This window comes from Corvus kubaryi, unplaced genomic scaffold (assembly GCF_017639235.1).
Source record: "Corvus kubaryi isolate FWS band 111438036 unplaced genomic scaffold, C.kubaryi_AGA036_p1.0 split3-73, whole genome shotgun sequence".
NCBI lineage: Eukaryota > Metazoa > Chordata > Aves > Passeriformes > Corvidae > Corvus > Corvus kubaryi.
The window spans coordinates 41,285,204-41,300,211 of record NW_024582091.1 but is presented as its reverse complement, the minus strand read 5'-3'; the positions used below and the strand labels follow the sequence as shown (position 1 = coordinate 41,300,211).

Below are 15,008 nucleotides of genomic sequence, written 5' to 3'. Positions count from 1 at the left end.
GGTAAGCCCTTGCAAACTATGAGAGTTAAAATTCAGGTCTGGTGAAGGTAGGCAGTGTGCTGCTTTGTTTAGAGATGTCAATCTGCTTGTACCTCTCTTGTACTTGGTCTTACGTCTTCATCAGTGCCCACCTGTTTTCAGCATTATTGCTATCACAGAGCAAACAGAGGATTTCCCAAGAGACAGGTGGATACTTGTACTTCAGACTCCAGCCTGGTGTCTTGCTCATGATACACTAAGGTCAAAACTCCTTTATCTGTGTGAAGAATCTCCATTAGTATATTCTCTCCTGTTCAGTGCTGAGAGCTCCCTGTGCAGCCTGCACTGCTGTTGGGCAGCTGTGGTCTGAGGGGAGCACAAATAACTTCAGCTCCTAAGGGCACTTGGAAATGTTCATGTTTGCAGCAGATGCAAGTGATGCAGAGTAGGAGAGATAATGTATGGACCAGTAATAAACTGCATCCCCAGTATTATATATTTTCTGTTTCTCTCACTATTAGATGCAGTCTTTAAGGTTAACTAGTCTTACACTACAAAATAAACCTGATCTCTAATGTTCAAAGGAGGAGAGCCTTGTTGCATACAGCACTTAAATCAGGCTCGGCAAAATATGAGAAAATATCTGAAAGAGGCAGTCCTGAGTGGCAAAATAGGCTAGAGTGATATTTGGGACTTCTGAACCTTACCTAGTAACCTCTACATCTAGGAATTTTTTCCTGTTTCAATTGGAGAAAAATATGAAGAAATGGTCTGGCACCAAACTGCACAGTAATGCCCAGCTTATATTACTGACTTAGCTAAGGCAAGATGTTTTATTTTTCGCTGAATATTTAACTGTGAACTGCATTATAGATAATGCAGCTTGTGAAATTGAATGAGAAATACAAGTACCAGTCAATGCAAACAACTTTCACAGCTTACACTGAAAGAGCACTTGGCTCTGGAGAGAACTGGTCAGGAGGTAGAATCACTGCCATTCAGTCTTGAGACTGGGGTTTGAGGCCTTTCTAATGTTACACACTGGATTTGAGAATCACCAGGCGAAACTCAAGAGCTTAGTTTATACTGAAAGTCAAACAATGTGATCTTAAAACTGATCTTAAAAGGTGTGTGTGGGTATCATATCACAGGAAAAGAAAAGGTACCCTGTCTATTAATTGTACATTGAACTTTGCACTCTTATCCCTGGAATTCTGAGTTTGGGCACCCTTAGTTAAATTGAAATAGCTAATTACTTGTGGTTTTGAACTCTTACAGCCTCATTCCCACAGTCGGAGCAATACAAATGTCAGCAGTATATGTAATTATAAAACAATTGTTTTGGAGTAAAAAAACCCAACTGTACATAGACTATGAACTATTTTTCCCGCTATCAACCAGTGGACATTTGTTTTGCCTCCACCTTCCTTACCACTCTCATCTTGCTCTAAACACAGATCTGTGCTCTGTCTACGAAGCGCATGAACTAAGTTAGTTAATGTTGACATGCAATTTTTGTCAGCACCATCTTAACAAACCTCTTACTTTGATGTTAAAAACCAAAACCAACCAAATGAAAAAAAAACAACAAAAAACACCACCAGCAAAAAAAAAAAAAGCCACTAAAAGAGCTGGTCCCATAGAAAGTGCTCATATGTGCAGGGGGTATTTGCAGTATATGGCACTCAGCTCTGCTTTTAATCAGATTTCAAATAGAAAGCACAAAGGAAGATATCAAGGTGAAATAGAGATTACTTAAGCAGGGGAACTCCCTTCCTCTTTCCTTTCTTATCATAAGCATTAAGATCATAATTTCATTTTAACACGTAAAGGCTGCGTTGGCCTTAGTTTCCATTTGCTTTGAGCCTTGGACAAACATGGCTGGATTTACACATGTGGTATAATCTCTACAAATTCAGTATGTCATGAACTTCATTCATCATTTTACAGATTCTTAAACAATGGTTTGTGACATGATTGTTCTCATTAAATAGATTCTGAAAAGTCTCAGTGCTTTTTCTATTTGTTTATTTGTTGGTAAATCAATAATTCATTGTGGATTTCAGTTACAAAGATGATTACCATAGAATTTCCTTCCCTGGTCACATTCATGTTTAAACCTGCCTTTACTGTGAGTAATATTTTATCTGTATTTTACCTACCACTAAGACTTGCCTTCCCCATCCATGGTAAATAATTTCTCAGTCTCAGTGTACACAAAATGTAAATGCCAGATTATGTTTTGTTTCAGTTGAAAAGAAGATTTTATTGCACACTTTGCATCACTCCCTGTGAAAGTTTCCTGTGGAAGAAGAATGTGTTACTAGAGTGGTTACTAAGACAACTCTCATGGGAACTGAAAGCAAACTGGGACTTCGCAAAAATTGCTGAGAAGAAACATTCTCATAATCTTCCTTGAAGATTTCTTTCTCCTTTTATGATGGGTAAGAACAAAGCAGATAAAAGCATGAAGTCTTGTCTGCTAATTTTTCTTTCTTACAACATTTTAAAATAATCCTTCATAAACTTCATCATATATACTTTTCTTCATAATCTACCATGTCCTCATAGGGCTCCATGATGGTCAATCAGAGAGTCAAATAATCCCAAGGACTACTTTGGGGGTGCTGCTGGAAGACAAAATGGTTGCAAAGATAAGGATCTTCCAGCATGTAACCATTGGATCTTTTAATGAGGTTTATTTCCAGGCCTGAATGAACCTAACCTCTTGTTGATGCAGGAAAAAAAACCCAATCTATGCTTACTGAAAAAAAAAATACAGCAAAACAACAAACAACTGAACCTGGCAACAGCAGCTTTTCATGTAGGAACCACAAACAACTGAACTTGGCAGCAGCAGCTTCTTGTAGGAACAAAATGCAAAAATGAGACACAAGCCTTGCGCTCTTTTTCGCCATTTGTCCCCTTCATAAGAAATCCAGAGAATGTCTCAAGAGTGCTTTGTCAATAGATGCTGGTCCACTGTGACCTCAATCCGTCAGGTTTTCAGTAAGCTCAGTGGGGGTAGTGGGGGAAGTAGCTCTCAGTGCAGACAGAACTATAACTTGCCAGGTCCTTGGTCAATCTTCCTGAACGGCTTCTTAATCCTGTAACTTAAAGGCTTCATTTTGATTTGGGTCTTATGCTTAATTGTGAGGTCTGACTGAAGATGATGTGGTTAGGGTGGCCATAAAAGCTCTCTCTTCTTCCTGAAGTCTGACATTTCAGGAATTATAATGCCAAAATTTCAGAAAGTGCAATGGGTAATAAGCTGCTTATTCAGTTATGCACAATGAAAGAGAAACTATTGTCAGTAATACCATATGGTTCTTTTTTCTTTTAAAACTCTTCCAGTTGACAAAGAAAATCACTCTTGACTGTCCTGCATGACAGCAAGCCTCCTTAAAACTATACAACATGTCTCAGAACATGGCATCATTTCCATTAACTGTTCTAATGAATATCCTTTCTTTTAGCTGCTATACTAAATGCACAGTCTATGAGTTGTCAGGAGGACAGAGTTAGCTACTGTCGATTTTTGTTAATAAAAAAATCCCTGGAGTAAATCTGCAAACAAACCAGCAGAGATGCTGCAAAACTCCTCCAGCTATGCCTGACCTTACCTGGATGAAGCTTTCTGTTCAAGAAACAGGGAGTTTAGGTATATCTGTTCTGCAAGAGCAACCAAGAATGATGGATTTAGGGCATGAGATTCCATGTTTCCCAGTTCCAGGATGAGCTGGCTTAGGAAGTTTTATGTTGACTAAAAATTGGCTGGCATGAAGCCTGTTAAGCAAAAGCCACTTTATAGTGAAAGGACTTCCTTGAGCAAACTCAGCCAAGTACTTGGAATACATAAATGACCCACATCAAGTTTAAATGTTATTACAGATTAAAGTATAAGAGGAAAATTAAATGGGTCTTCTCTCTAAAACAGGGAAGGCAGGCTTGATGAGGATGACACAGTTTGGTTAGGGGTCAGTAAGTCACAGGAACTGTTACAGGGAAGAAGACAGAAACTGGGTTCTGCTACTGACCTGCTGAGCAATCGGGATTCTTTCATCACCTCCTCTGCCTTATTAATTCCTGTAAATGGTTAGTAATGCTATCCTCTTAATAAAACAGGTTAAGAGTAAGTGCTGGATTAAGGCAGATCTTAATCCTTTAACTTAAAGGCTTCATTTTGATTTGGGTCTTATGCTTAATTGTGAGGTCTGACTGAAGATGATGTGGTTAGGGTGGCCATAAAAGCTCTCTCTGGCTTTGCTAATGCCTAAATCTAGAAGCAGCCAAATTCCATGGAGTTTTCATGTGGAATTTTCTCCAGATAATATATTTGTATCTGTTTTTTCTATATTTGTACTTCTGCCCCAGGATGTCTTGATGTTGGTTGATTGTTTTGTGCCCATTTCATGCCTTCTCCAATATTCCCTCACACACACTCCAAAGTGGATCCAGTCTCTAAGCATTCTTAGACAATGCTTATTGGTATTATACATGATGTCCATACTCCCAAAGTTCAACATACCAATTTTCAGGACACTCTCAGGAAAAACAGAGAACTGAGGGCTTTTACCCCCACTGTGGAGCAGAGGGGAACTGGTTTGTGTCTGGAAAGGATGAGAATGCTCCTGTATAAAAAGGAAGAAGGGGCTTGCATCATATACGTTCCCATCCTTCTAGGGGGGGAGGTTGGGAGAGAACTACAAAGGAAGGAGCTGAGTGACCCAGCTATAGAAGAGAGTTTCATACTGTCACAAAGACACCTACCCAGCCAAGTGTACGATAAGGTACGGAGCTCTGCAGGCAAGAGGGTTTGAAAACACACCTAGCACAAGGCAAAAGCCCAGGAAGGAGGCGAAGGGTGTCTAACACATACTCCAAGCTGGCAATTGTTCTGGTTCCTTCCACTGAGGACAATTCTTCCTGTGTAAGCTCAGTATGTTCACAGTGGCCGGTTTTGGGTGGAGCGGTATTGGGCAAGCTGGTAGTTACGGATGCCATTGAGGTACCTACCTTTCCCCATGTATTGCAGGTGACTGTGGGAGAATAGCAGAAGGTTATGTGCTGTGGCAAACAGGAACCTAGAGATTGTATGTTGCCACACTTAATTATTAGTCACCTAAATTCCTTTTGCCCCTAGGTCTGTGTGGTTAGGAAGCAATGGCTAGAAGGAAAACAAACAAACAAACAAAAAACCCCAACAAAAACCCAACAAAAACAGGGGTTTATGCTTGGATATGTAACTAACATATGGAAACAAATACCTGACTAAATATGATCTATTAAATGAGACATCTCTCTGACATGGAGTTGCTTCAACATGAAGCCCCAGGGTGATGGTCTCTGAGCCCATGTTGAGCTATGGACAGGAGAGGATTTGGGGAATGAAAATCTCTCAGAATGGCAATGGGCTTCCCATTAGATCCGTGCAATGGTTTGTTTCAAGGGGATGCAGACACACATAGTTATTTTGATTTTCTTTTTCCAATCACAGACAAAATACGGATTTTAAAACTGGATTTTAAGGCATGAAAATAACTCATCTGAGTGAGAGCTGCAGAAGCTGGGTTCTTACAGCACTTCTTATTTGGAACAGTTGTTCCTTGTGCTTGGCAGCCTACCCAAAACACTGTGATAATTTGGTCTGGTTCATTTCCAGTGTCATCCTACTGAATAAGGCATGAATCCCACCATAAACTTATTGCTTAACAGAAGAGCATAGAAAGTGTCCCCACAAATCATATTTTTGTTAAATTAACCTGATCCAAGTGAATGTCAGTGTATTTTGTTAAATTAACCTGACCCAAGTAAATCTCAGTGGAATTGTTTCAACTGAAAATGGAGGCCATATCTGTTTCCCAAGGATGTTTGATCCCATGGCTCTTTTCTTGGAAGCTGTTCAGCTTAGACTATTTCTTCCCACCTGCTGTTGGCAAGCTGCCACCCCCATGGCTCTGTTTTGATGGTAAAGCCACCTCTAATCTCCGAGGATCATGCAACAAGAAAGGAATATTACCATGAATTCTCTCAGCCTTCAACTCAGCTCCCCTCCCCTTTCTTTCACAGACCTGACACAGTAATGATTCTTTTATTTTCATGTGGCACAACCAGTTGCTGCTTGGTGGACTCTCTGAGGGATGACAGCATTTGGATCTCTGCCAAAGCAGGACCTGTATTGTTTGGGCCATCCTTTTTGTCACCATGCCTTGATATTTCCCAGGCTCTCTCCTGCCCTATATATTTTCCATGTAGTGGGTTGTTATTCTCCTTGTTCTGTGCCTCCCTGTTCCTGTGCTATGTCCTGTGCCAAACAGACAGACACTGGTTGAAGTGGGATGTTGCAGACAGCAGTTTCAGTACAGGCTGCACAATTTCCTCAATCTCACAGCTCAACTACATGCCATTGCTGGCACAGTGGAAGAGCTGTGTCCTACAGGCCGTTGCCCATGACTATGTAAATCAATGTGCTCCTGTGACCAGCCAAGCAAGGAGATGCAGTGGGAGGCCAGCGGCTCCTGGCAGACACTATCCACAGAAGTGCATTACATTAATGGGTGAGGAGGGAGAAGGAACGAGGGGCAGAGACACAAACTTTGTTATCTGTGTATGCCTATCAACTGTTAGGCTACTTGCATGAGCTTTTTTGTGCTTTATGCAAAGTCAGAACCCACTGAAGTATACCCTATGCTTTATAGTTTCTGACCATAGATGGATTTTCAAAGTTTTCTCTTTTGCTGACATTGCTGAAAATATGGTTTACTACACAAAGCAAGCCTGTATTTTGTTAAGTAATCATATTTTCCGACCTTGCTCTTCAAGAAACACAGTGACAGTTATTATAGGCCAGCGACAATGCCCATCACTAGAGAAAGCTGGAACTCATTCCCCGTTCCCCGGGCTCGATGGAGGCCGGGGCAGTTGGGGACTCGGTGAGCCCACGTACGACAGCCGTTCCTCAGGGTCCTCTGTCTCCCCTATGGCGGACGCCTTCCCCGTGCCATCCATCGGCTCGGGAAGCGCCGACCCCGGCGCTAGCCCCGGACGGCGCCGTGCCCGCTGGCCCCGGCGCGGCCCCGGCAGGTGCGGGCGAGGCGGTGGGGCGGGGGTCTCCCCGCGGGGGTCGGCGCCGTGCGGGGAGCGGGCTCGGCCGTGCCCGGGGGTCGGGACGGCGCTGCCCCCGCGCTCCGGCACCTGTTGCCCGCCGGTTCGCGGGCGGCCCCGCCCGGCCCTCGCCGCGAGGGGCGCGGGGGCTACCGGAGGCTCCGGGCCGCGGTGCCCCCTGCGCCCCGGGGACGTCGAAGCGAAGCCGGCGGGGGTGCCCGGCGGTTGGGCGAGGCCGGTGCCGCGCTCGGCAGGCGCCGGGGGGAGCGGCGGGCAATGGCCGGCGGCGGTGAGTCACCGCCGGGCCCCACCTGCCGTACTTAACCCGCCGCCGGGAGGCCGGCGCCGCATTCGCGGGCTGTGCTGCCGCTGTGGCCGGGAGCGGCTCCTTCCTCCTCCACCTCCTCCGCACGGGGCGCTCGGCAGAGGCGAGGCAGGCGCCGCATGAACGTTTGTCTCGGGAGTAGCAGAAGCACCAGCAGCCCTCAAAATGCCGAAGCCGGTGAGTGGGGCGCGGCGGGAGGGAGGCGCTCCGCGGGGCCGCACCGGGGCCCGCCCGCCCGGCGCTGGGGGCTGCCCGAGTCCGAGCGCCCGGCGGGGCGGTCACCTCCGGGTGCCGCGGCGTGGGCTTTTACCGGGCTGGAAGAGCTGAGTCCCGGTCCCCGCTGCCCGGGAAGGGGCGTTTGTACTCGAGCGCCCTGGGAAGTTCTGCGCGGCGCCGGGAGGGAGCGGCGGGCACCCCGCTCGGGAGCCACATCAGCGGCTGCTTGGAGCGGGAGGGAGCGCTAGGGCGGCTGCCTGCGGGCGCAGGGCCGCGGGCAGGACAGAGGCGCCTCGGGTGGGCTGGAGGATCACCTCGCCGTCCCGCCGCCGGGAAGGGGGGCACGGAGCCCCGGGAGCTGTGCTCCAGGGATCAGGCGGTGGATTGCTCCGTCTTGTGTAGCGCTTCCGTGCTAGACACGCACAGAGCTCCCAAGCAACTCTCGAAAGAAGAGCTTTCATCACACTCCCGCTTAACGAGAAATGATATAAGTGCGCTGGCTGCCATTTAGTATGCTTGTGGCCTATGCATTTATCTACAGGAAACATGTATGCGTCTGTAAACATAGGAGAAACCTTGTTCCGTGATCTAAAAACTAAATGCCGAGGATTCTTAATAAAGTTCTCCACACTGGTCTTCACTAGTCATTACCAAAGACCTATTTCTGGTTTTGGCTTTTTTTTTTTTTTTTTTTTTTTTTAATTGAACGGTCTGTTTCATGCCTCCGTCTTTCTCCTGACACCAGCACCACCTCACCGGCTCTCCCTCCGACCTTCTAGTGGTTTTTTTGTTTGTTTTATTTTAAAGTCTGTTGCTACTGTGCCGGTTAGAGACGGTAATTCCCTTGGGGAGCCAACTGCCTAATGCAGAGCTTTGAGCACTCGTTGGAGCAGACGCACTTTTGAACTTTGAAGAGCATAATCAGAACAGATTGTTGTTACTATCTGTTTTCAACAGAGGCAATATTTCTTAAAATGCAATGCAGTGAAGGACTTATGTGAGTATTAGCTCACATAAATGAAATGTGAAATAAGAGCAAACAAGCTTATCTTTGTGGTAATAAGTAATTGGTGCCTTACCACCATAATATTAAAGTTAGTTGAACTTTTTTCTTTGTTTTTTAGGTGTTTAGGGTAACTTACATTGCAGTTCCTGTAAACCTACCAAAAAAACAAACAAACAAAAAAACCCCAACAAAATCAACAACTCAACAAAAGACAAAAACATGCCAAAACCAAACTGTGCTCAGTCCTTTTAAGAACTGATAAATCTTCAGTCCCCCTGGCTCTATTTCATCAGTAGGATGTGATATATTCCTGCATATAATAATGTCTAACTGAAAAGACCCTTCTGTAACTGGGGAAGCAAATGTATCTTTTACAAAGTATGGATATAGAGGATTGTGTGTGAATAATCTCTTTCTACTTTGTTGCTGTTTGCTAATTACAGAGTGCTTTCTTGAAATATCCTGGTTAGAATAATCTGAAATCCTGGTTTAGGACTAAGTTGCACTGGAAGCCATGGATGGGTACACAAAAACTCTTTAATCTCTTTAAAAAATACAGCTGTGTTTATCCTTTTGCTTGGCAGGGCTATGTTTCTATTCCCTCAGAAATGGTGATTTTTCTTTGTTTCTTGGCTGACTAGCCAGTGAATAACAAAGGTGGATGGTGTAAACCACCTTCCACTGGGAAAGGACAGTAGTACTGTAAAGACTTCTGAGATGTGACCTACTGGCTGGGATTTATGGACAAGACTCTATGTAAATACTTTGTAAATATAAGCTTTTTTTAAAATTTGATCTGCTGTTCAGTAGGGCTAACTGCCACCTTTTTGTAAATGGAAAAGAGGAATTTTGCAGAGGTTATTTTAGTAAAACACACTGTTCAGTCTGTCTGCTTTAGACTGAGACTGGATTTGGATCCTTCCCAACTCAGCTCATTTAATCTTAATACAGCTAAATAGGATTCGTGTCAGTTTGCATGGAGAGAGGATGTAAAGCTGTCACTCCAGTGGCAGAACTGTGCTCAGGACGAATGTGACAACAGCCTTTGGCATGTGTGAGGAATGATAGCACTACCTCTTGGGATGCACAGAGAAGCAGGGTGTTTCTGCTGGGTACTTGACATGGATGCTAAATATTTATTACCTGTGCTTGTTTGCATGTGTCTTGTCTACATGGCATAAGTAAATATGGTGTTGCTTGGCAGACTTCATGCTGCCGTGTGTGAAGTCTCACACACTGGTCATCAGTTATTTACAAGTAAAGATGATGATGACAGAAAGCAAAATTTTGGCAATAACTTCCCCTCTTGCCCCTCCCCCCACAACCCAATAAGCTAAACGTTTGTACGAAGCTAATGTTTTAAGAAAAATTATAAATGCACACACAAAGCTTACAGATCATGTTTGTAATTTATTATTTCACAGTAAACGACTAGTGAGTCCATTTACATGAGAGCATTAGTGATTTTGTATTTTAATTGAGTACCAAAGTGAAGTGCCAGAAAGCCAACTGTATTCCCAGTTCTGTGGTAACGTTTGGTCATAGTTCGTAGTGTGTGATGCGTGTTTACCATGCTCAAAATAAATTTTAGTAAAAGTCCAGAAAATAATTGTGAAATTAGTATATTTGTTAATATAGACACATTTTAATATGTAATTTAACACAGACAGTCTGCCACGTGTAACAGTTACAAAGTAAAGAGATCTCTCCAAGGTAAGCTATAAATATATTACCTATAGCCAGTTCATGAGGGTTTATGGCTGGGAGTTCATCAACAGTTCAGGTGCATGACTTCCATAGAGTCTGTACAGAGGTTCGTTAGGCTTTACAGGTAGTGAATTATTTTGTAAGGAAATGCAAAAAGCATCATCTTGTCCAAATCTTGCTGTGTTATCTGGAAACGAGTGAAATGCTAAATAAACTTACTTGCTCAGCCTTGCTTCTTTTCATTACTGGAGTATCTGTGTGCTCTCTGCATTTTTCCTAGATTCATGGTACTAGTTTATTTCTTTTTGACTCTTTGAATGGATGATGTTTTAGGTGAATTATATTCTCTTGCAAAACAAACCAATCTAATAAATTGTGGCTAGAACAGCACGGCTGCGGGCTAATGAACAGTGCTTACCAAAGGAGAAGGAAATGTGATCTCAGGTCTGTAGAGCTGTTAATTTGATCTGATCTACCAGCGTTCTTGGTTACTTTATTGGAGGTGGATTTTTTTGTTTTGTTGGTTTGGTTTGGGTTTTTTTTCTGTTTCCTCTTGGGGGGAAAAAGCATAAAACTTCACAAGAAATTAAGTCAACTTTGCAACATAGCATTTGATTGATGTGGTGTTGCACAAGAACTTTTAATACTTGTTTGAATGTGTATAAAACTGTGTAAAGAGAGGACAGCAGTAAATGCAGTCTCACAACTTCTGGTGCTAAAGAGAAAATACAAGTGAATAATATCCAGAGGCATCTTTTTTTAATACCTTCATTAATGGCATGTGGTCAGAAAGCTGAGCATAGTCATGAAATCTGTTAGTGCCATGCTGTTGTGGGGGTGGTATTGATGCAGAGGGCCAACATATAAAGGGGATTGAAGGACTGGGGTAATAAGGTCCCTTTGCATATAGCTAAACGTGGAGGGGTGGGGAAAGAAGGTCTCTCACTAGGATAGGGTGGAAGGAGATGGATTAATCAGTGGTAGTACAGCTGTCCCTGTTGTGCATGTCATCTGCAATGTGTAAGGCTTCTCTATCAGAAAGCATCAATAGAAGGTTCTAGCGAGAGCTTTCCTTTAATGTAGGTACTTACCTCTGTCCAGGAGAGACAAATTCAAAGCAAAACCTAGAGAGGGGGTTTGGGATGACCAGAGACAAAAATCCACCTTAAGATAAGAGGGTGCTTGGCTAATTTAGCCTGGTAGAATTCAAGGAGTTATCTCTTCCTTCACCTGTGTAAAATGTAAGGGATTAAAATGCCAAAGAGGAGAAAGAATTGCTTTAAGCAGAATTTGTGGTTTAAGAGATTTTAAAGCTTTAGAACAGTTAAGTGTGTGTGGTGGGGGTTTTTTTTTATGGGTGGGTAGGGGGTTTTTTTTGCCTTCCTTGTTGATCTTATTAGAAGACTATCCCAAGACCTAACATCCCTTAAGATAAATTTTGACAAGTACACAATTTAATGCTGCTGCTTGTAGGAATGGCGAACTGGAACTGATGTCTCAAAAGGTTTTTCCCAGCCCTGTGTTGTTAATGTGCTGGTTTTTGCTAGGCATTAAGTGGTTAGACAAGTCCTCCATACCTGTTTGATGTTGAATATACATGCACGCTGTCTGCAAGTTGTTTTTTCAGAATACAAGTCTTCGGCCAAACCTTTACCTGTCTCTGAACAGACTATGGCATTAAAATTTAACAAGTTTTCAATAAGCCAGCCCAAAAAATATGCAAGTGTAGTGACAGGAATTTATTTCTAAATATAAACAATTAATAATAATGATCATTCCCAGATCTTCTCAATTTATTCTTGACTGTATATCTTCTAACAACACACAGTGGTTTTATCTCAGAGCTCTTCACAGCAGATTGCTATAACTGGACTGAAGTAAAAATACTTTTTCATATCCTCAAGTGTTCATAATCAATTAAAATACTCTTAGCTTATGGATGGCTATAGATTTAGTCAGGAATAAAATATTGCCCTTGTAAGCACCACTTGCAGTCCATCAGGTGATACAGCATGTGGTGTATTTGATACCAGGAGATGAATCCTCACTCTGGGGCAAAATGGAAACCCAAGGAAGCTTCCATTTGCCAAATGTAAGTGTCACTCACTGCTGCAAAAGAAAGGTGGAGGATTCTATGAGTAGTAAATTTAAGGAGATGACTAAAGTTATCAGAGAATGAGTTCACAGTTTTGCCAAAAGCCTTATTTACTGCATGAGCTGAATAAGCATTTCCGAGGGCAGTTTCTTGTGGGATGTTAGCTGCTACAGAGAAACCAAGGGTGTTAACTGTTATGTTAGTCACTAATTAAAGAATTTCTTAGCCTTCTTAAAGGTCAAAAGGAGGGAGCTAAGCCTTCCTGTTCGGCTCCCTTCCTCCACCCACATGAACATCTTCTTTGTCCATGAAAAAAAGCTGTGATACGTCAGGACTTTTTGAGAATAAGACTGTTTGATGACCACTGAAGATTTCCACATCAGTGTCATTCTTGTTTGGCACACTGTGCCCAAAGAGCTTTACATGGACTGTAAATCCCCTAATCACTCGATTGACCTTGATGGAAGGCAGTGCTGCCCAAGATCACTGAACCATGCTGCACACTGTTAAGTAATGTACTTTAGCTGTGTTGTGTGCTTGCTTTGAAGCCTGGTTTCTGCAACAGATAACACTTAGCCTGTGAGCTAAGAAGTACAGCTCTTTGCAGAAGAACAGCAGCGTATGGGATCCTTGCACAGAGGAGAGGGGGAAATTGTTGCTATATGAGGCTGGAAACAAGGCATAGCTCAGTGTAACAGCTAACCATGCTGCCTCCATATTGCTCATCTGTTCAGATCCAGATTTTGTTTCTCTTTCTAGTTCCTACTTCATAGTGGGGAAATTCACTTGCCTTCTCTGCATCTGCTCTCATCTTTGAAAGAGCATGAGTAGCAGCCATGTGCTCAGCTGGGGCTGATGGACACCTCATAATAACAGGTGTCCATTAAAGTAAAAATCCCAGCTCTAAGCATTAACATGCAGGAGTCTGCCTTCTACTTGAGTAAGTAAGAGAAACTGTTGCTTGATGACCATGGACTTGTATTTGGCTACCTACTGTGTAGGCTCAGTGGAAGCAATACTGACTCCCCTACACAAGGCCTGTAGCCTTTTGCTACCTTTGAGAAGGGAGTGTGTGATTGCCCTATTTGGTTTGTGTGCATTTACTTCTCCCTGTCACTTTCATGAGCAAGTGCTGTAGCTATAGTGTAAAACTCTGAGGTGACACTATCACCATCTCTTCCTCTCTTGTTTTTGCATGAAGAAGTCCAAGCCTGCTATAGTTGTTCTAACCTCAGCACAAAATGAGCGTGAGAGAGCTCTCTGGGGATGAGTGGATGAATGTCCTGTTGCTGAATCTTGAGCAGGCTTACAAAATTGCTCTAGAGTGGCTCAGTTCTGCCAAGAGACCACTGCTGTGTAGATGCAGAGAGCAGATCTGTGAGCTACCTGCTACCTAAAGAAGTAGAGATTTTTAATCTCACCGTTGTACCCAGGCACCTGAATTTAGCCTGTGTAGCCTAGTAGGTAACTTCAAGCCTGTACTGTAATTTCTGGGCTTCAGAGTTTTTTGTGGGAGCTAAAGTTGTTCTTCAGCACCTAGCTGAATACACTTAGCTGGCTGGACTTTTTGTCTTTGTAGAGATAAGTGATTATACAAAGTTCCTGCTGCACAAACTGTGTTGTGAATTGGTGGGGTGATTTGCATAATTGATACTCGATGATCTCAGTGTGGGGGAGAATTGTTTTTCCTCCACAACAACTGTCACAGCTGTGAAAGGAACTTTTTCTGCCCTCCTTGTGCTCAGGGTATACTTTGGGAACTGCTGGAGCATATTTGCTTGCCATCATAGATCTATAATGAGGGGAGTGGGAAGAGTTTCATCTCAGAAGTCCTTAACCTGTTTTAGGGGTTAGGAAAGGGTACTTGGCCAATCCTTGCAATCACTTTTCCTTTATGATCTGTAACTGCTCAAGAGCAATATCTTTGTGCTTAGGTGACATTCCAGGACTTGCTATGACCTATCTTTATCTGGGAGCAAATAGTACCTGTTGCATGCTGTTTGAAGTACCTTCTTGAGAAGTGGAAGCAGTGTAGTGTATTGCACATAGATCAGATTATCAAGCTGTCAGAGGCAATCACATCACATAACTCCACTGATGAATTGCACAAATGCCATGCAGTATGTTCCACTGAAGTCCGTGAGTAAAATGAAAGAGGCTGATACAGAAGAGGTAAAACAGAAGGGTGAGATATCAAACAAAAAAAAAAAAAAATCTCTGACAAAAGGATTTGTATCTAGAATGCAGAGTGAACAAACATCATTACTGGGCCTCGTGTGACTTTTTGCGTTGCTATTTCTCCCTAAGTAAATGGAGTTCATTTTCCTTCTGCACTTTGATGTCTATATGAACATGGCTGGCCTTGTAGGTCAGGCAGAAGCCCTTGCAGCCTAATAGTACATCTCTGATGTTGGCCAAAAGCTGATGCCTGAGGAAGAATATTTCAAAGAAACGCACCATTGCTTTCCTCTGAGGTATTGGAGGTTGAAAGGTCCTATATAATGAGTTACTAAATGGATTTCTGTGAACTTGTCCAGTCTCCCTTTGAAACCCTGTGAACTCGAGCATCTACAGTA

The 15,008-nt window shown here is 43.2% G+C and overlaps 1 protein-coding gene across 1 annotated transcript in view; it reads left to right on the top strand.

Moving 5' to 3' along the window:
* The first annotated feature begins 7,422 nt into the window (after positions 1-7,422).
* The window catches only part of EZR (ezrin), a 37,581-nt gene continuing 29,995 nt past the window's right edge, over positions 7,423-15,008 (top strand). Inside the window, exon 1 of the mRNA XM_042016362.1 lies at positions 7,423-7,585. Within this exon, the coding sequence (XP_041872296.1) occupies positions 7,574-7,585 (12 nt within the window). The 5' untranslated portion in view covers positions 7,423-7,573. The remainder of the gene's footprint in view (positions 7,586-15,008) is intronic.